Here is a 21,438-nt window from a genome sequence, read left to right on the forward strand (position 1 = left end):
GCATTCCTCAAGATATTGTTGAAGCAATTCATGATGTAACCACTGAAGAAATCGATAAAAAGCATATCGGAGAAATCCTTGGATAGAGTTTATTAGAGAAAGTTCGGGGGAACTCATAGAAGAATCCCTGGTGAAATTTCCTGGGCTTAAATACATTATGGCAACAATACTGAGTACGTCATATACTAATGAGTGTAATGAATAATTCTAGATGCAAATACAAAGATATATTTTTTAATAATTGAATAAGATACTATTATAACAATGCTAAAGGATTCCAATTGCAAACCATTCACTATCTGGGCTCGATTGCAGTAAAGCTTGGCGAAGTCAATTTCACATGATGATAGCACAGAAGTCTAATATATAAAAAATCAACTAAAAATTAGTTAACCATGCGATGATAACAAAAAGACACAAACTAGTCTGCCTGAGTAAAGAAACTTAATTAGAATATGAGAAATCTATTTCAACACTTTTTTACAACTTTTGTATTGAGAGGAATCACTTGCGGCTCACATATCTATTCAGGAGTGTCCACAGGAATGCCTCTAGTGATTCCACCGTAGATTCTTCCAGTAAAATTTTCTCTGGGATTTTTTAGGAAAATTACCCAAAGCACTCCTCTGGAAACTTTTCGCAGGAATTAATCCAGAGATTATTTCAAGGACCAGGGCAGGATTTACAAATTTGAGGGCCCGGGGGGTTTTAAATTTCTTATGAACTTAAACAAATTTTAAATTTAAATTAATGTAACTAGTGTTTCTATAATATTGTACTGCCCATAAAAGCATAACTGTCGCATGTTGATTTTCTAGCCAACACCTTTTTTCGTCGCGACATCCATGTTTTAATGTATATTTTACCATGCATATAAAAATTAACACACTTTATTTGAAAATGTTGTGGAAACATTTGATAGATAGATAGACAGATATCTTTATTTAAGAGATTTGCAGCCCGAGTCTGGCTCATCTCTTTAGAAAACACAGAAACATTTGAAGTTGATGCAATGCCATATTGAAAAAAGGCATAACAGTCTCTATATGAACATTCAACCCAGATAACAACTGTAAAACGTGAGTTATGTTCAAGTTTATATTTTTCGCTAATAAATAGAAGCAAAATGAGTTGTCTGTGCCGTTATATTGAATGAATATGGTATGTAGAAATGTACTAGAAAATTATGAATATTTGTATGAGAAGACAAACTTCAACCTAATGAGTGCCATTTTATCAATGCCTACTTTTTTCATATGGGACAGTTATGCTTTTATGGGCAGTGTAATCTTTGTAGATTTTATATATTTACTGGTTTAATTCAATTGGTACCTAAATTCAATTTATGCTTATTCTCATCATGTTTTAATAGTCAAGATGTTGAACATGAAGTTGTTAAACAGTTTTTTTTAAGTAATTGGTGTAGGACTGTTGGCAGGTCTTTTTTTAGAGATTTCGTCTCAAGTTTTTTAGTGATTTGTCATGGATTCATACAGAAATTTCTCTAGAAATTCTCATAGAGATTTCTTTACCAATTCTTCCAGTGATTTTTCAAAGAATGAGATTTTTCTCTAGATTTTTTTAATCCTTGAGCACTCCAATAAATACAGTAAATTCCTTACGGATTACCACGATTTTTTCCCAAAGACTATACTAGGAGTTCCACCAGATATTTGTTTTTCTATTCATTCTTGAGTCGAATTCTCCATATGTTACTCTAGGAGATCTCACAGAAGATTTTTTGAAGATGTTCTAAACATAAATATTAGAGTGCATACTAAGGAAATCGATGGATGAATCATCGGATAAAATCCTGAAGGACTTCCTTAAAAAATTTCAAAAATAATGTTTGGAGAAATTCCTGATGGAATCACTTAGGTAATTTTTATGGTTGTTCTTGGAAAAATCATGGTTATATTCTTGAGATATCCATAACAAAATTGTAAAAAGAATTCCTTACGAAAATTCTTGGAGGAATTCCACGGTAAATAATCACTTTATGAACTCCTGGAGAAATATTTGGAATATTCTCTGATTCTTTGGAAAAATACCTAAATTCTCACGAAATTTCTTGAGAAAATCGTGAACAATAGTAATACTGTAAAACAAAAGTATATACCGTAATACTCTCGTAATTCCACGAGGCATTACAAGAATAAGAGAAATGTATGGCTTGATTCTATGATGCAGAATCAAACTCTGATCTTCTGGTTACTATTAGGTTACGATTTGTTTTTCTGCTTCCTGCTTGGTTCGTTTCGGCCTCTTTTTGACTCCTATCTGGCCTTTCTTTGGTCTCTTTATCAATCTAGAAGTTCCTATGATCAAGGCATTTAAACACAACCAGCCCTGCAGTGTGATCGATAGAGTAATTTTCAAATTTAATATTCAATGGAATAGGCCCTATACTGCAATATATAAAATGCATTCGAACCTAGTTTTAAAATTCATTGAGAAAGCATTTGTTACAGTTGGAAAAGTCACGATAGAAAATCGTTAGGAATTTAAGCATCATGATGGTACTCTACTTGTTTATTCAAATCGGTTTTGAATCTTTCTTAATCTTCTTGTTTCTCGTTATGTTCAGGTAATTTTCATAATTTTCGCCCATTGTTGCGGATCTATATATGAAAAAATGAATCTTTCCAATCATATTTTGTGATTCCCTAAAGAATGTATCATTGCATTGATTCTAATTATTCTTGAAAGTTTAATCACTAATATGTCTGTCCAGATTTTTGGGGCCATGGCCCCCTCGCCTCCTCGCCTATAAATGCGGTTCTGACAAGGACTCCTCCAAAGATTCTTTATGCGATTTCTCCTGATATCTCAGGTAACATTGGTAGCTGAATAACAGTTTATTCAGCTGAAAAGAGGCTGTATAAACAGCATTTTTGCTATAAAAAGCTGTTATTCAGCTATCATTGTTACCTGGGATCATTCCAAAAATCCTTCCAGAGGCTCCTCTGAGGATTTCTCCAGGAAAATATTTACAGTGATTCTTGCAAAGATGTCTTCAAGGCTGTAGTGTCCGTTCTACAGAGCCTTCACTGTTTTTAGAATATACTGTGGTCGAATACCAACACTTAAGTACATGTATACATGTCAGAATAATGAAATAGACCCAAACCCGTACGGAAATAAAAAAAATCCCCATATGTCGCATGGAGGGTTTATACAGCATCATTGAATGGGCCACTTTCGTCAAGACTTTCGGTGGGACTAGGTCTTTCCAGAAGGTCGTAGAACTTTCTTATGATCATTTCTACTCATTATTTGACAAAACATGAAGAGTGAGGGAATGATCACCTCCCTCTGGGCTTTCGGAACATATCTAGCACAAGTAAACGGGGTTTCGTGTCCATATAGGTCAAAAATACCTAACTCTATGTGGTTTTATGAGTAAAAATATCGAAAAGCACCAGTCAAAAAGTGAAATGATTTAAAAAATCGTATTTCGGAAGTTAATACCAACGGAATCCGGAATAACTCCGGAACCATTAATTGAACCGGTTCCGTTTTGCGACCCTTCCAAATCGAGACAAATATGGATGCATGCCATTAATTTCAAAATAAAAAACAAAAAAATATTAGAAAATGACTTTTTAACAACTGATCGTAGATTTGAAGATCCTTAAAACAGACATTGAAACGCAAAGATGTGGAAGAACTCATACACTATCGAAGTTTTCGGTTTACACGGGCCTTTTGATCTCTGTATTATTCAATATCCTAAAAAGCCGAAAGACTAATAAAGTCGTTATTCCAAGCAGTTAAAAAGGTTGTTCGACCGGTAGTGCATATAGGTTCGCAATGTTTTGAGACCCAACATTTTTAAGACTCAAAGGATGACAGGCTGAAAGCTTTGATTAAATCATTAGGCTGAAAATATGGATCAAGTTATAAACAATCCTGAGCCTTATAGTTGTGCAAAGGAAATGTTTGCAATTATTATAACATCCAACCATGAAAAAATAACAATTGTTAATTAGTAGAGAAAGGATTGAAATAGAAAGAAAAAAAAGTATTTAAAAAGACACCGACACGTCAATGCTTCCACTGGACGATTTGTCCTTTGAAGGAAGCACCACACTAGACCAGAGTTTTCCAAACTTTTAAAGATTGTGGCGCCCTTAGCTATTTTCTGGGTTTGAAGCGGTGCACTGAGCATTAGGGTGTGGCTTATTTTTCCAAATGTCTCAGAACCAAAAAATCGTGTGCTTTTTTGAATTTAAATCACATAAAAATGTAAACTTCGAATTTTAAGCCAAGCGACTTGAAGGTGAATTTTCAAGTTATGAAATATGACCTTCAGTGAAGTCTTCATAACTTTGTTATTTTCCAATCAGTTTTGAAGTTCTTAGTATCATTCTGTTCAAAATTAAATTTACGAACAGTTTGCCGAATTTCAAATTTGTCTAAAATCAAAACTATCCTTAGTTAAAAATAGTTTTCTCCAAATTTTTCCTCTTTTTACTAAAAAAACATTTTTGTTTGGCCATAACTTCAGGAAAACATAACCAATTCTAAATCTTTTCACATGTTTTTGAAGCAAATTTAGTTTGTTTTAAATTGTGGGTACAGCAAATTGATATGACTTATTTACTTGGCCAAAACTGCCCAAAAACATGAATATTCAACGTAAAATATAATATTTGTCAAATATTTGTCGGTTACACGTAAAGCTGAAACTGGTTATTCTTATTTGTTGAATCTTCAGAAAGGTCTTAGAAGCAATTTCTCATAAATTAAAAAAAAAAAATTAATGAAATTTTTAAAAATATTTGCATTTGTCATTGCTTCATAAAATTTGGTTAAACAGTAAAATTGTAATTTCTGGCAAATACAACCAATAATTCAAAGAAAATTTTACCTTTTTTCATAAAAAATCATGGTTTTGGGTAGTTTTTGTTCAATAACTTAGTAAAACAATTGTTTAATAAAATCCGTTGCATACACAATATGAAAACAACACGCCTAACCGGATTCGCGAAATAATTCGACAATCACATTGTTCGCCGAACAAATGTTCATCGCTCGCCCACGCAAAGGCTAGCGTCAAGGTCGAAGGATCAAACACTACTCTGTCAAAGAGAGGATGTTGGTTGGTTTGACTTTATTAACGAGATTTTTAGCCCTAGGCTAGTTCATCTCGGGACCAACGGCTTTACTTCCCTTCCGAAGGAAGTCGTCTTTATAACTTTTTACATCATAAGTGACTATGTCGGGGATGGGATTCGATCCCAGGTCCTCGGCGTGAGAGGCGAGTGTTCTAACCACTACACCAGGTCCGTCCCCAAAGAGAGGAGTTTTAGAAATGCTAAAATCGCGTCAACTTCTAACATTACAATACAAAGCCTCAAATGTTCTCGATTCCAACGAAAATAGCTCTGATTTGATGTATTATAGGGTAAGGGATCCATTAGTTGTAGGTGTTCCTGTAGTTGCGGTAGTGACATTTATACGACATAGTTTCATTGAGTTAGTCATAGAACCGACACTGCCAATCAACGTATTGGCTTGTTGATACTCGAAATAGTTGAAAACATCGTTTAAAATGCTTCAAAATTGATGAAATTTGGTGCAGAACCACTTGGGCACTTTCATGATTCACTTTGGATTGAGGGGTTTTTCTCTGCCGAATTGTCTGAAACTTTTCCGTAAGAAGCGCTTCAGTACGACGCATATTGGGGACGCATGTTACTTCCCTTACAACAACAATATGTACATTCGCTGTGCTTTTCGAATTTGCAGCGGCTAAATGAAGTTGAATCGTGCTTAGTACCTCAACTATTGGGACATTTACCCAATTATTAGCTTTCGCTTTAGTTTTGCTTAACTGATTAACAGAAATTATGTTATTTAGTTTTGTATGTTCTGGGTCTATCAAAGTTACTCACATTATCAAAGATACCGTCAAACGGGGTGACTTGCAACACTGTTCAACTTCAACCAGCCAAAACCATGATCTACATGTCATCTAAAAGTGTAAATTCCTACTTGAACTTTTAATGTGGGAACATATTTCTAATAACTGTTTGAATAATGGCCACTATTTTAATTGTGACTCACACTTATTGTACCACCGATTCACTACAAAGTTTCTTTTGATACATGTGTTTTATAGTGAAATTTGGTTGTAAATTACAATGTGTTGCAAGTCACCCCGTTTGACGGTACTCCGTTTTACTGTACTTCAAAGATTGCATAAAGATCATGGAAAGTACATCATAAAACTGCAAATAAAATATGCGACATTTACATTTCCTAATGAAATTTGTAAGAAACACAAAGATCGCGACATTTCTGAAAAAAATATGTAAAAAATAGTTGAATAGTTTAAATTAAAACTTACTATTTCGAATGTAGGTATCTGGTGGACAGTAAACATATGAAACATTTTAGAGTTTAAAGGTATTTGCTCCCCTTACTAGCGATTTTTAGTGTTCTATATTTTCTTTTGCAATAGTGAAGTAATGTTTTAAAGTTCAATTAGTGGTTTTCTTAATATGGAATCGTTAAAAAAATAATCTATATCTCGATACCTCACTAACTCTTCAGTCCTCAGTACTCGTGCTACCGTCACCCCGCTCGTACTGTCTATCTCAAGCGAACTCTTTATCTAATGGGTGTACTTAGTGACTGTGTTATGTCTAAATACATAGAAACAAGAGAGATTTGGGTATTCAGAGTATCGCAGAGATACAGTGATGATCGACCATAATAACGTTATCAAGAAAACTCACGATTTTACGTGTAAACATAATATTACATACATTTTATGTAGGTATCCACTTTGGCACCAATACAGATCAAATCAAAACAGGTCCATTTCATCGACGATCATCATCAGTTTCACTTAGGCCGGCAAACGAACCGGTCACAAATTCACTACTGCTCTCCAAGAACAAATTATCTGCTCCACAATGACGAAGCTCATTTTGTACACGCTCCATGTGAGCCCACCCTGTCGGGCAGTGGAACTCTGTGCCAAAGCGCTGGGCCTTGAATTGGAACAAAAAACGGTCAATTTGTTGACCAAAGAGCATCTTACACCGGAATTTATGAAGGTTTGTAGATCGAAGCAATTTCGGGTGATGCTAAATGTAATTTTCTGTATTATTTTCAAAGATGAACCCTCAACACACCGTGCCGGTGCTAGACGATAACGGTACCATCGTTTGTGAAAGTCATGCAATTATGATTTATCTGGTGTCAAAGTACGGCAAAGATGACAGTCTCTACTCGAAAGAACTGGTTAAGCAAGCCAAACTGAATGCTGCTCTTCACTTCGAGAGCGGTGTCCTGTTCGCTCGTTTGCGGTTTGTGTGTGTAAGTATTCTCGAGCGTGATAAATACCTATGCAGTAGTGTGTGGCTTATTTTTGTATTATTTTTTTAAACAGTAGCTTAAACAACTCAAATCACATAAAATAGAACATAAAATAGTTTTAAACTACAACTAGTACTAGTTTAACGTAGGTTGCTCTGATTTTCCATCATTTCACTAATAAATTGAGTTTGTTTGATCATAACTTCATGAATACTTGACCATTTGTGAAGCTTTTTGCATTTGAAGAAGATTCGATTGTCTTTGAACTACAAAAGTACTCAATGAAGGTTTTTTAGCACCTAAAAACGTGAATTTTCATGCAAAAAGATTGCTGATAATTTAAATATGTTTTACTCCAAATTTGAGGTTTCTCTTCTTATGTTTGTTTTCTAGTTCAGAAGATAACGCGAACTTTTGGTTTTGAGAACTTGTGAAATATAAGCCACACCTTAAAACACATCTTGGACTCTGAACTTACTCTGTCAATTTTTCGCACCTCATAGGAACCAATCCTTTTCGCCGGAGGGTCTGAGATTCCAGCGGATCGTGCCGAATATGTGCAAAAGGCTTACCAACTGTTGGAGGATACCCTGGTGGATGACTATATCGTGGGAAATTCGCTGACAATCGCGGATTTCAGTTGCGTTTCGAGCGTTTCGTCGATTATGGGAGTAATTCCGATGGATAAGGAGAAGTTCCCGAAGATCTACGGCTGGCTGGACCGCTTGAAGGCGCTGCCCTACTACGAGGCAGCCAACGGAAGTGGAGCCGAGCAGGTGGCGCAGTTTGTCCTGTCGCAGAAGGAGAAGAATGCTCAAAAGGCATAATTTTTTATATTCTTTGAAACTCATACTCATATCTTTTATTGCAATTTAAAATACGAGAAAAAAAAAAAACAAAATATTTGTTGATAAAATAAAATTTTACTATCAATGTATGTTTCATATGTATTCCAATCGGCTTGAAAATAATTGAATTTGAAGCTGATAGGATTGAGAATCGCTTCATGGGATATTTGAAATATAACAGGGACATGATCAGAATCAACTTCGTGTGTAATCAGTTGGCTACAAAGGTTACTAATTTCGGTTAAGACCAAATTAATCGTAGAAGGGTTTCTAGAAGAGGAAAAACACATAGGGCTATCAGGCTATTTTTTGAGAAATACCCTGAAGAGCACTCATCAAATAAAATTCTGCCGTTGGAATTACTTTGAGAATTATTCCATGACCGATGTTTGGCGTTAAAGTCACCAAGGACAAAACATTTTGACTTAAGCGAGTCAATTTTTGCAAGTCAGATTAGAGCAAATTTACTTGCTGTCCAGAGCATTGAAAAGGCAAATAGGCAGCTATGAAAGTATATTTACCATGCTGTGTTTCAACAGAAACACCTAAAGCTTCAAAAACATTAGTTACAAATGACGAAACATGTTGTTTTATACGCCTATGAATGATGATTGCAAGTCCCCCACATGCCCCATCAAGTCGATCGTTACGATAAACAAAAAAGTTAGGATGTCTTTTCTGGACAAACATTTCAAAAGGGCACATCGACATTGGTAAACAATGGCTTTGCAAGACGCTGTTGAGCCCAATTCAACTCGATCGCGCTCACCAATACCACTATCAGGAAGAGCTAACACTAATCTTCTTGATAGTGGTGTTCGTTTGCGTGGGCGGGCAAAAATGGGCTCAACAGCAACGTTTCCGAAAAAAGGCTCAAGACCTCTTGAGCCCTTTTCAAATGTTTGTCCAGTTTTGAGTTAAGATACAGGTTTTAAATAGGTTTCAGTAATAACTGCTATATGCACGTTGCTAGCTGTAAGAAAATTAAACAGCTCATCCTCTTTACCATTCAAAGAACGAGCGATCCAATTAAAAAAAAATTAAATATATTAATATTATTATTAGGGGGCCTTCCTTAGCCGAGCGGTTAGAGTCCACGGCTACAAAGCAAAGCCATGCTGAAGGTGTCTGGGTCGGTCCAGGATCTTTTCGTAAAGGAAATTTCCTTGACTTCCCTGGGCATAGAGTATCATAGTACCTGCCACACGATGTACGAATGCGAAAATGGCAACTTTGGCAAAGAAAGCTCTCAGTTAATAACTGTGGAACTGCTCATAAGTACATTACGCTGAGAAGCAGGCTCTGTCCCAGTGAGGACGTAAATGCCAAGAAGAAGAATAAATAATTATTTATTGGATCCATTAGAAAAACGTAAGCCAATAACTATTTGATTAGTAAATTTTACACCAACTTAGACTGCTTCAGTCATAGTGGTGGTTTTGAACATTGCAACAATCATTGGATTCAATTGTTCAGTTAGAAAAATAAAATCAGAAGCCAGATTGGGTTCTCTTTTTCATAATGATTACTTGGACTGGGGAAAATTCAAGTATATCAGTTATTCCATTTTTGATATCTCCAGGTGACTTATAGGTTATATTATTATTATAGGCTATAGCCACTTGAGAGAACTTTCAAGACGACCTGGAACAAACGTTCAGTTTTGTCGTCAAAAGCTTTAAAAAAATCCTTAATGGAATTCAAGATCTCCTGCCTGAATCCTCCAAATTCGGAACAACTGACCACGATTGGTGGTACTCTTTGTTCCCCCACTTGATTCAATGAGCATGGGCTAGAGGCTGCTTCGATTTGATGTTCGGAAAATTTATCTAAAGCATCGAACTGATTGCTCATTTCGATACAATTATCAACATTTACCATTGCATTTTTGGAAGAAAGCGCGCATTCCGGAGAAACGTGTTTTCTCCAATTTTGCACGTTCAGTGACAGTTTTGAAATCCACTTTTTTGGAAGGAAGTTGCGAATTCAGAGGTTCACCCTTCCTTTTGTTCGACCCTTCTAAACGACAAGCCGTTACACCTTAAGTTTAGATATGACAAATAGCTGATTATATTTTGTCTTATCTTTTCCTTAGCATGACATTACTTTCTGAATTTTAAATTTACTTTGCAACAGTTGAATTTTTGAGAGAGTCCCGTTAACTTATGATAACAAATGTTGATTTGACAGCTGCTACGGATTGATTCGACTTACTTTGTACGAGTGTACGGGACGAAACAAAATGTACAAATGAACTCATAAAAGAAGTGTTTTATGCGAGGAAGCTCATCAATCTGACGAGTTTATCCACGGTATTTTGCGGGTTTGATGTAATTAGTATGAATAAACGAGTTGTAACGTGAACTTTCATGCGATTTCCGGTTGTCTGGGCAATAGTTTGTGTCCTCTATTTGAATCGACGCGTAGATAAATTTCCAATCGATTCATGGATAAATATTGAAAATCTATCAATAAATGACCGAGTTATTAGCGGTCAAAACCTGACCATTTTTCGTTACATGCTCAATTTTTCGTTTTTCTGAATTGTACCCCCCCCCCCATATGTTGCCGAAAGACGTTATCCAACGTCAAAATCTGAGTTTAATCTGAGCCTTTGCAAATTATTTGGACTATTTCATAAAAAACATCATTGATCAAGTGGCTGCCTTCATTGATCATAGCAAATGAGCCCTTTTTGCTGTATTTTTCATTACTATTTTTAGCTTTTCGGGAGTTTTGTGGTAATTTCGGCACGATCAGGATTCCCAAATTTAAAAAAACATATGTCCCTTCTTCTTTACATCAGACGTTCAAGGAATTTTAGTTGCAGAAACTAAAAAGTTTGATTTGCAGTGAGACATGGTGCGCTGTTTTATTGAAACAAATTACCGCCAACACCGTTAGCACATGATGACTCACCATAGTAAAGGGTGTACGGAATCAAATTGCACCACTTTTAAATGGCTACAGCTTTCAACCTGTCGGGTGTTTTCTATTGAAATTTTGGATGTAATTTGTTTAATGTGTGTTTGTTTAGGCTATGTTAGTTTCACTAGCAAATGTGCAATCGTTGTAAAGACAGATGATCAGCAGCGGCGCATAGTGGTGCAGTTCTAAAAAAATCATGGCAAAAATACTTCATTCCAAATAATTTACTATTTTTAGCCATAAATAGTGTTTTGAAACATGATTTTGAGTTGAAGGTTCTATTTTGGACATTGTCACTGTTTTTGGTTTTTCAATTCTAACAAAATGGTTGCTATTAATACATTTTGATGCCCTCAACTTTTTTTTTCAAATAAAACTAACGTTTAGGCAAACTTAGGCAAGATGGATCTTCTTTTATTGATTCCTTGGTCTTAAAAGCATGTTTGTATAAAATATGTACGCAATGAGTGGTGGGGAGCGAAATTTATACTATAAAGATGCTGTTATTTAAAGATTTGACGTACCTACTATAATAAGCGTTTATTTAATAAGGTATCCGACACTTGAAAATAAATTTGCATTCGGTTATACTGAATCTAGATAAGAGAGAGTTATCGATCAGAAAAAAAATCTGCTAAAACCTAAATTTTACCGAGTTTTGGTAAAAATTATTTAGTCGAGTTTTGAAGCAAAAATTTAGGTTTTGAACATGTGCCGCTAACTAGAGTCCAAAAATGTTAGTCAATATGTTTCCTTGTAAATTCTCATACGTTTTCTCAACTATCTGATACTGTAGAGTGTAGATGAATGTTTAATTTTGTTTTTCAACTTAAAACTAAGTTTGGAAATTGGGTTTTTGGCAGCTATTCGAAAAACTGGACCTATGAGCGGCACCGTTATTGATTTTTTAACATTGAACTCTCGATTTGTGTACACTTCGATTGTTCTGGTCAATCACGGAGTGCAACTACGAAGCTGAGACGAGACTCGCGAAGTCGGTCTTCTTTTTCTGTGATTGCTGAGAGTTTTCTTATTCCACTCCGTGTTTATATCAATCATGCGCAAGCCGTTCAAACCTTCACATGAACACCCCAGCAAAAAATATTGCGTTTGGCTGCATTTGACGTTTCGTGACAGTGGAATCTGGGCTGCATATGACGTTGATATTTTTCCTCTTCGCGAGTCTCTCTCAGCTACGAAGCGGTCATCCATGTTGAAGCTCATGCTCATGATAAAGTTTGTGGCTGCACTCTTCTGCAAACTTTTAGAAAGTCTTATTTTGAACAACTTTGTCGAAGACACTTTCAATCAAACTCTTCATTTGCTTCACTGCTTTAAAAGCTAAGTACATTGATTCTAAAAGTTGTAACTTAGGGTGGACCCGAAAAATCAGTTGGTCTAACTTTTTTGTTTTCAGTTTCATGTGAATGATAGGGTTAGGTTCATTCCTGCATGAATTTTGGAGCGATTCCGGTATGAATTCAGAGGATAATGTAGAGAATTCATCTGAATAAGTTACTGTTTGATTTGCGAAAAAGGAAGTGGTCTATGAAAACTCTTGAAGAAAATCTTGATATCTCTTTAGGAATTTGTCGAGGAATATCTGAACGAATTTCAGAAAGTCGGAGATATTTCTTCTACATCCAAAAATTCTGTAAAAACTTTTGAGCAACCCTCGAAAAAAAATATACTTGAAAAATTTTGTGGGATGGCTTATAAAGTTATAAAGAAAATTCATTGATGAATCCAGGGAAAATACCTTAAACATCTCTGAAGGAATTTCTAACAGAATTCCCAGAAAAAAAAATTTGGTTAGTATTACTGTTTAAGAAAACTTTTCGACCGGAATATAAGTTGATAGCTGAATTAAAAATCGACAAACAGCTAACAAAAGGTAACCATTAATTTTTCACGGGAATACCTTCTTTGAACTTGCAATCGCAATAAGTAATGAATACAATCGTTAACTGTTGAATCAACTCACACCAGATCCGGTAACACAAATGTGATTAAGGTGAACATAGAATAAACGCACACCTTGTGTTTTCGTGAGCACATATCTGAGAAACCAAACAGGCAATGTATTTGAAAATTTTATCGATTGACTACTCACTTGCGGTGATCAATTACTTAAACTTTTTAGCACAAGGTATTATTTGGATCCCCAGATTTGTGATCTTGAACATTTGTGATGTGGTTTTTATTCGTATTCAATCAAAGGCGTTATAGAATATACATCAAAGAAGTGATTAGACGATTTGTGTGTCGCCTAATGGGTAAATCGATTTCCGCTTTGATTTTCATGACAAATGTGGCATGAATGATTTACAAACGATTTCTTATTGTTTGACTATGTATTTGATTACTCATCCAATTTTTTTTATTCCGTTTGTTCCAATTGAGCTGGTAATATGAGTAACAGACTCAAACGTACATAAATGAAGCTTCAAGCATTCAAATCAATTTAATTGGATACTTATCTCCTACCTATCCATTTGGTTGAATCTAACTTACTCGGAAATAAAACGACAATGACCAAACCAATTGTATACACGCTCTACTTAAGTCCACCTTCGCGAGCTGTGGATCTCTGTGCGGTAGCGCTGGGAATCGAATTGGAACGCAAAGTTATGAATCTGCTAGAGAGGGAACATTTGGACCCGAAATTTCTCAAGGTACAGGTTGTTGGAAGATTGGTGGTACAGATTGAGACTTAAACGTTACTTTTCAACAGATGAATCCTCAACATACGATTCCGGTGCTGGATGATGGTGGGATAATTGTTCGTGATAGCCATGCCATCATGATCTATTTGGTATCCAAGTATGGGAAGGACGATAGTTTGTACCCGAAGGATTTGGCTGAACAGGCGAAAGTTAATGCTGCCTTATACTTTGATTGTGGAGTCCTGTTCGCTCGTTTGCGGTTCATTACTGTTAGTCTTCATAGTGTGGCAGATAATTTACAGGTTCGAAATAGTTAATTGACTTTATTAAACATTGTAGGAACAAATTCTGATGGGAGGAAGTGAAATTCCGGCGGAAAAGGCTGCTTACGTGGAGTCGGCTTACCAACTGCTGGAAGATGCCCTGACCGATGACTTCATCGCAGGAAACTCTCTGACTATCGCAGATCTTAGCTGCGGGTCCACTGTCTCCACCGCGATGGGATTAATTCCGATGGACCGGGACAAATATCCGAAGATCTACGCTTGGTTGAACCGCTTGAAGGCACTGCCCTACTTCGAAGAATTGAACGACCAAGGGGCTGTGGAGTTACCGGCTATTATGAAAAACCTCATGGAGACCAATGCTCGCAAGGCTTGAGTTGAACTCTAATCAAACTAATAAAAGCTAGTAATTCACAGTGGTTGATTTTATTTCTTATTGTTTTCATCCAGTTTCTGCTTTAGAAATACCTTGGTCTCTTCCAACACTTCAGCGTTGAACTCCTTGTAGCACGGCATTGACTGTTCCATCCGTTTAAGAAAAGCGCAGCTTTTCGGATATTTAGACTCCTCCATAGGGCAAACTCCATTCAAGGACACCAAACAAGTGGTTACGCTTATATCCGCCAGCGTCAACGAATCTCCTACCAGGAAATCGCCCTTCAGCGCTCCTTCGAATAGATCGTAAGCCGCCTCAATTGCTTCCATTCGATCCCGGGGAATCTTCTTCAGACCAAAGTAGAACACTGGTTCAACGGCACCACGCAGTCTCGGAAACAAAACTCCGGAGTCGAAGTGGAACCAAGCGTTGATGCGAGCTTGGATGACGGGATCCTCCGGAAAGAGATCCCGATCCTTGGCGTACTTGGACACCAGATAGACGAGAATGGCATGGCTGTCGTACACCGGAACACCATCGTCGTCAATGGTCGGTATCGTGTGGAATGGGTTTAACTGAAAAGATCGAGAGTTATGAAAGATCATCTCTAATTGAGTTGCCACCTACCTTGAGAAACTCCTCGCTCATCTGTTCCTTTTTGGACAGATCGACAAACTTGAGATCGAGATCCAGCCCCAAAATGTGGGACAAGATTTGAACAGCTCGTCCTCCGGGGGTGCGACGGGTTGTATGCAGCACTATTTTGGAACTCATGTTTGGAGATGTGCGCTTATCAACTGCGACCAGTAAACTGAATGGTTGTGCTGACAAAAATGTTATGGGAATAAAACGAAATGTAGATAACTGCTGCTGAGCTCGATGACTGTGAAAAGTGACGAGATAAGACTGTGGCAGCTTCATGAACTTTAAAATATTGTCATAGCTGCGCTTTGCATTTACGAAAGTTATCAGGAGGACTGAGTACATTTGAAAAGGTTTTACAAGCCTTTAAATATTTTTTTGTTCAAGATTTTGGTATATAAATCCAATTTGAACTGTTTATAGGCAAACAAATTGTTGAACATGGCTCTTGCAAAAGCTGCTAATTGTTAACTGATAGAGGAAGACAAGATTTTTGAATTTGATTTGGTTTTGGAATTGATTAGACCTTGACAACTGAAAACATTTGTTAAATATATCACCTAAAAATGATAAGCTACTTCCATCATCACACTAGATAGAAATTGAGGACGCTTAGAACTGCATATATTTTTGACATTTTTCTCAATTAGGTAGTTAATAATATTTTGTTTTTCTCTTTCAAGAACGGAAACAGCTCATGGGATTTTTTCTGAATTATTTAATTTCCACAAATATCTATTTTATCGTTGTTAAGTTTTCAAAAAAAAAAAAAAATGAAAGAAATCATGTAGGAATATCAAGAATAAACAAAAAAAGCATGAATCTTGGAAAAAGCAACCCTACGAATAATTCCATAAAGAATTTACAGTGTAATCTTCAAAATGCTTGAATTCCTGAAAAGACACTCTGAGGCATTCCTCAAGATATTGTTGAAGCAATTCATGATGTAACCACTGAAGAAATCGATAAAAAGCATATCGGAGAAATCCTTGGATAGAGTTTATTAGAGAAAGTTCGGGGGAACTCATAGAAGAATCCCTGGTGAAATTTCCTGGGCTTAAATACATTATGGCAACAATACTGAGTACGTCATATACTAATGAGTGTAATGAATAATTCTAGATGCAAATACAAAGATATATTTTTTAATAATTGAATAAGATACTATTATAACAATGCTAAAGGATTCCAATTGCAAACCATTCACTATCTGGGCTCGATTGCAGTAAAGCTTGGCGAAGTCAATTTCACATGATGATAGCACAGAAGTCTAATATATAAAAAATCAACTAAAAATTAGTTAACCATGCGATGATAACAAAAAGACACAAACTAGTCTGCCTGAGTAAAGAAACTTAATTAGAATATGAGAAATCTATTTCAACACTTTTTTACAACTTTTGTATTGAGAGGAATCACTTGCGGCTCACATATCTATTCAGGAGTGTCCACAGGAATGCCTCTAGTGATTCCACCGTAGATTCTTCCAGTAAAATTTTCTCTGGGATTTTTTAGGAAAATTACCCAAGCACTCCTCTGGAAACTTTTCCAGGAATTAATCCAGAGATTATTTCAAGGACCAGGGCAGGATTTACAAATTTGAGGGCCCGGGGGGTTTTAAATTTCTTATGAACTTAAACAAATTTTAAATTTAAATTAATGTAACTAGTGTTTTCTATAATATTGTACTGCCCATAAAAGCATAACTGTCGCATGTTGATTTTCTAGCCAACACCTTTTTTCGTCGCGACATCCATGTTTTAATGTATATTTTACCATGCATATAAAAATTAACACACTTTATTTGAAAATGTTGTGGAAACATTTGATAGATAGATAGACAGATATCTTTATTTAAGAGATTTGCAGCCCGAGTCTGGCTCATCTCTTTAGAAAACACAGAAACATTTGAAGTTGATGCAATGCCATATTGAAAAAAGGCATAACAGTCTCTATATGAACATTCAACCCAGATAACAACTGTAAAACGTGAGTTATGTTCAAGTTTATATTTTTCGCTAATAAATAGAAGCAAAATGAGTTGTCTGTGCCGTTATATTGAATGAATATGGTATGTAGAAATGTACTAGAAAATTATGAATATTTGTATGAGAAGACAAACTTCAACCTATGAGTGCCATTTTATCAATGCCTACTTTTTTCATATGGGACAGTTATGCTTTTATGGGCAGTGTAATCTTTGTAGATTTTATATATTTACTGGTTTAATTCAATTGGTACCTAAATTCAATTTATGCTTATTCTCATCATGTTTTAATAGTCAAGATGTTGAACATGAAGTTGTTAAACAGTTTTTTTTAAGTAATTGGTGTAGGACTGTTGGCAGGTCTTTTTTTAGAGATTTCGTCTCAAGTTTTTTAGTGATTTGTCATGGATTCATACAGAAATTTCTCTAGAAATTCTCATAGAGATTTCTTTACCAATTCTTCCAGTGATTTTTCAAAGAATGAGATTTTTCTCTAGATTTTTTTTAATCCTTGAGCACTCCAATAAATACAGTAAATTCCTTACGGATTACCACGATTTTTTCCCAAAGACTATACTAGGAGTTCCACCAGATATTTGTTTTTCTATTCATTCTTGAGTCGAATTCTCCATATGTTACTCTAGGAGATCTCACAGAAGATTTTTTGAAGATGTTCTAAACATAAATATTAGAGTGCATACTAAGGAAATCGATGGATGAATCATCGGATAAAATCCTGAAGGACTTCCTTAAAAAATTTCAAAAATAATGTTTGGAGAAATTCCTGATGGAATCACTTAGGTAATTTTTATGGTTGTTCTTGGAAAAATCATGGTTATATTCTTGAGATATCCATAACAAAATTGTAAAAAGAATTCCTTACGAAAATTCTTGGAGGAATTCCACGGTAAATAATCACTTTATGAACTCCTGGAGAAATATTTGGAATATTCTCTGATTCTTTGGAAAAATACCTAAATTCTCACGAAATTTCTTGAGAAAATCGTGAACAAATAGTAATACTGTAAAACAAAAGTATATACCGTAATACTCTCGTAATTCCACGAGGCATTACAAGAATAAGAGAAATGTATGGCTTGATTCTATGATGCAGAATCAAACTCTGATCTTCTGGTTACTATTAGGTTACGATTTGTTTTTCTGCTTCCTGCTTGGTTCGTTTCGGCCTCTTTTTGACTCCTATCTGGCCTTTCTTTGGTCTCTTTATCAATCTAGAAGTTCCTATGATCAAGGCATTTAAACACAACCAGCCCTGCAGTGTGATCGATAGAGTAATTTTCAAATTTAATATTCAATGGAATAGGCCCTATACTGCAATATATAAAATGCATTCGAACCTAGTTTTAAAATTCATTGAGAAAGCATTTGTTACAGTTGGAAAAGTCACGATAGAAAATCGTTAGGAATTTAAGCATCATGATGGTACTCTACTTGTTTATTCAAATCGGTTTTGAATCTTTCTTAATCTTCTTGTTTCTCGTTATGTTCAGGTAATTTTCATAATTTTCGCCCATTGTTGCGGATCTATATATGAAAAAATGAATCTTTCCAATCATATTTTGTGATTCCCTAAAGAATGTATCATTGCATTGATTCTAATTATTCTTGAAAGTTTAATCACTAATATGTCTGTCCAGATTTTTGGGGCCATGGCCCCCTCGCCTCCTCGCCTATAAATGCGGTTCTGACAAGGACTCCTCCAAAGATTCTTTATGCGATTTCTCCTGATATCTCAGGTAACATTGGTAGCTGAATAACAGTTTATTCAGCTGAAAAGAGGCTGTATAAACAGCATTTTTGCTATAAAAAGCTGTTATTCAGCTATCATTGTTACCTGGGATCATTCCAAAAATCCTTCCAGAGGCTCCTCTGAGGATTTCTCCAGGAAAATATTTACAGTGATTCTTGCAAAGATGTCTTCAAGGCTGTAGTGTCCGTTCTACAGAGCCTTCACTGTTTTTAGAATATACTGTGGTCGAATACCAACACTTAAGTACATGTATACATGTCAGAATAATGAAATAGACATCCCTAGACTTATGAGATGTGTTGAACTTATTATACGAATGCGTGTAGTGGATCAGTTGGTGTTGTGCTCCGCCACTGATCGGTGTTGTTTGGGAGCACAATAAATGAATTAAAAGTAATAGTCGCGTTTCGATTACGTAATTCAAAATTGTTGAGAGCTTAACGGTTTAGATTCCTGGAGACTAACATAAGTATAGCTGAAATCGGAAATAAACTACATTCGATCGTCCACTTTCGTTTGTACAGAGCTAGAAGATAGACGTGTTCTCCTTTTTGCAGCTGACACCGAAAACCTCATAGCAATCTACCTTAATAACCCTTGCTTGCGTTGTAAGTGCCGGACATAAAAAAGGCTTTCTTCAATCTCTTCAAAGAGTAATCCGCATACTTCTCCAGTAATTTATCCAGAAATTTCTCTATGGACACTTGCAGGAATTTTTCCAGATAGTCCTTTTGAAATTATTCTAGGAATTACTCCTGATATTTCTACAGGGATTCCTTTAGGTTTCTACTAGAAATTCCTCCATGGTTTTTTTCACAAGGAATTCCTCCAGGGATCCTACAAGAAATCATTTTACGAATTTCCTCGGAAGTTTCCTTTAGGATTTCCTCCAGGTATACTGCCAGCTACATTCGCTACATGAATTATCCCAAGATTTTTTTTAGCTTCGCTCTGGGCATCCAAAAATACTCCTGTGATTCCTCCGAGAATTTCTCTACAAACTATTACATAAGTTGTCCCATGAATTCCTCCTGGAATTTCATCAGGAATTACCCTAAGTAATCACTAAGGGATTTCTTCTGAAATATCTCCAGAGATTCGTTCCGGGCCTCCAAAACCTTCTTCCGGGGATTCCTCCAAGAATTCCTCAAGAAATTCCTCCAGGAATTTCATCAGAAATCATCCCAACAATTCTCTCAGGGTTTTTTAATGAATTGATTTTTTTTGGAGAAATCTTTACATTTCCTGAAGGAATTTCTGGAGGGATCCCTGGAGCAATTCCTGAAGGAACCCTTAGAACAACAGGAACTCAGGGTTTCTATTTTTGCAGGAGCATATGGAGGGATGCCCGAGGAAATATCTGGAGGAATTGCTGGAGAAATCCTTGCAACAACTTTTAGAGAAAGCCATATAGGGATTTTTCTGGAGTAATGCTTGGAGAAATTTCTGAACAAATTGATTGGAAAACTACTGCAGGAATCTCAGTAGAGGTTTTCCTAGGAAGGAGACTGCTGTAGGAATTTTTGAAGTACTATCTGGGTAAATTGCAAAAAGAACCAATGAAAAGTTACTTGGGTAAATTGTTCAAGGAATCTCTGGAGGATTATATGAGTTAATTACTGACGGACTTCCTGGAGGCGTCTATGGTGGAATCTTTTGAGGTTTTCCATGAAGAAGAATTGTAAAAATTTTGCTGCAAGACTCCCAAAAAGAAATCCCTGAAGAGATTTTTGTGAAGAAATCGCTGGAAGAGTCAATGGAAAAATTTCTAGGGATATCCCATGGGACATCTCTAAACGAATCTATGGAGAGATTTTCCAAATGTTATTTATGTAGAGATGTGAGGAATTGTCCTAGTGTAAGACCTGTGGAAATTTTTAGGGAAATTTCAGATAAAATTCATGCGGGAATTTCTACAGAAACTCTTGGAGGAATCCAAGACGCCCAGTACGAATCTCTGGCGAAATTCGTGGGAAACATTTGGAGAACACCTGGAGAAATCCGTAGAGTAATTAATGTAGCGATTTTCTGCTGGTGTCGCCGAGAGATTTCTTGGAGAAATTCAGGAGGAATTCGTTAAGTAATTTCTTGTGAACACATCGAGGAATTCCTGATGGAATCTCTGGAGGTATTCCTGACGAAAGCACTGGAGGAATCCATAAAGAAATAATTTCTAGAAAAATGTCGGGAGGACTACTTGGGAATATCCCTGCATGTATTCGTGAAGTAATCTATGGAGGAATTTCTGGAGAAACCACTAGAGAAATATATATAGTGTCCCTTCGAAAAATTGTCTAGGAGCAACCTCTGAAGAAATTCCTAAAGAAAGCCTTGAAGACATCTCTGCAAAAATCCTTGTAGAGATTTTTCTGGAACAATCCTTGGAGGAGTCTCTGGAAGATTTCCCAAAGAAATCTCTGAAGGAAAACCAGAAGAAATCGCTTGCTCCTTGAAGAAATTTGCGGAAAAATTCCGGAGAAATTAATTCGATATGTCCTGAAGGAATCCTTGGAGAATTTTCTGGAAGAATCCTAGTAAAGATTTTACTGCAGGAATCTGAGAGGGAATCGCTGGAGTCATCCTTGCAGGAAATCCTTGCGAAAT

General features: G+C 36.0%; 3 protein-coding genes across 3 annotated transcripts; 2 read left to right on the forward strand and 1 right to left on the reverse strand.

Annotated features, from left to right (window-relative positions):
- Positions 1-6,637: 6,637 nt before the first annotated feature.
- On the forward strand, positions 6,638-8,228 carry LOC110676856 (glutathione S-transferase 1-like). The gene is made up of 3 exons (XM_021846287.1): positions 6,638-7,070; positions 7,132-7,332; positions 7,836-8,228. The coding sequence occupies exons 1-3, from the start codon at positions 6,927-6,929 to the stop codon at positions 8,157-8,159; spliced, it is 669 nt and encodes a 222-aa protein (XP_021701979.1). The 5' UTR covers positions 6,638-6,926; the 3' UTR covers positions 8,160-8,228.
- Positions 8,229-13,507: 5,279 nt separating this feature from the next.
- On the forward strand, positions 13,508-14,487 carry LOC5569856 (glutathione S-transferase 1). Its single transcript, XM_001658702.2, has 3 exons — positions 13,508-13,783; positions 13,843-14,043; positions 14,114-14,487. The coding sequence occupies exons 1-3, from the start codon at positions 13,640-13,642 to the stop codon at positions 14,432-14,434; spliced, it is 666 nt and encodes a 221-aa protein (XP_001658752.1). The 5' UTR covers positions 13,508-13,639; the 3' UTR covers positions 14,435-14,487.
- On the reverse strand, positions 14,463-15,280 carry LOC110676853 (glutathione S-transferase 1-like). Its single transcript, XM_021846284.1, has 2 exons — positions 15,062-15,280; positions 14,463-15,009 (listed from the first exon to the last, which is right to left on the reverse strand). Exons 1-2 carry the CDS (start codon positions 15,206-15,208, stop codon positions 14,485-14,487), a joined length of 672 nt encoding a protein of 223 aa, XP_021701976.1. The 5' UTR covers positions 15,209-15,280; the 3' UTR covers positions 14,463-14,484.
- Between the last annotated feature and the right edge of the window lie 6,158 nt (positions 15,281-21,438).

Source organism: Aedes aegypti, chromosome 2 (genome assembly GCF_002204515.2).
Source record: "Aedes aegypti strain LVP_AGWG chromosome 2, AaegL5.0 Primary Assembly, whole genome shotgun sequence".
Classification (NCBI taxonomy): Eukaryota; Metazoa; Arthropoda; class Insecta; order Diptera; family Culicidae; genus Aedes; species Aedes aegypti.

Coding starts and splice junctions, on each gene's coding strand:
- LOC110676856 (XM_021846287.1), top strand. CDS start 6,927: ATGACGAAGCTCATTTTGTACACGCTCCATGTGAGCCCACCCTGTCGG. Junction 7,071..7,131: donor TTACACCGGAATTTATGAAG/GTTTGTAGATCG, acceptor TTATTTTCAAAG/ATGAACCCTCAACACACCGT. Junction 7,333..7,835: donor CTCGTTTGCGGTTTGTGTGT/GTAAGTATTCTC, acceptor CGCACCTCATAG/GAACCAATCCTTTTCGCCGG.
- LOC5569856 (XM_001658702.2), top strand. CDS start 13,640: ATGACCAAACCAATTGTATACACGCTCTACTTAAGTCCACCTTCGCGA. Junction 13,784..13,842: donor TGGACCCGAAATTTCTCAAG/GTACAGGTTGTT, acceptor ACTTTTCAACAG/ATGAATCCTCAACATACGAT. Junction 14,044..14,113: donor CTCGTTTGCGGTTCATTACT/GTTAGTCTTCAT, acceptor TAAACATTGTAG/GAACAAATTCTGATGGGAGG.
- LOC110676853 (XM_021846284.1), bottom strand. CDS start 15,208: ATGAGTTCCAAAATAGTGCTGCATACAACCCGTCGCACCCCCGGAGGA. Junction 15,010..15,061: donor TGAGCGAGGAGTTTCTCAAG/GTAGGTGGCAAC, acceptor CGATCTTTTCAG/TTAAACCCATTCCACACGAT.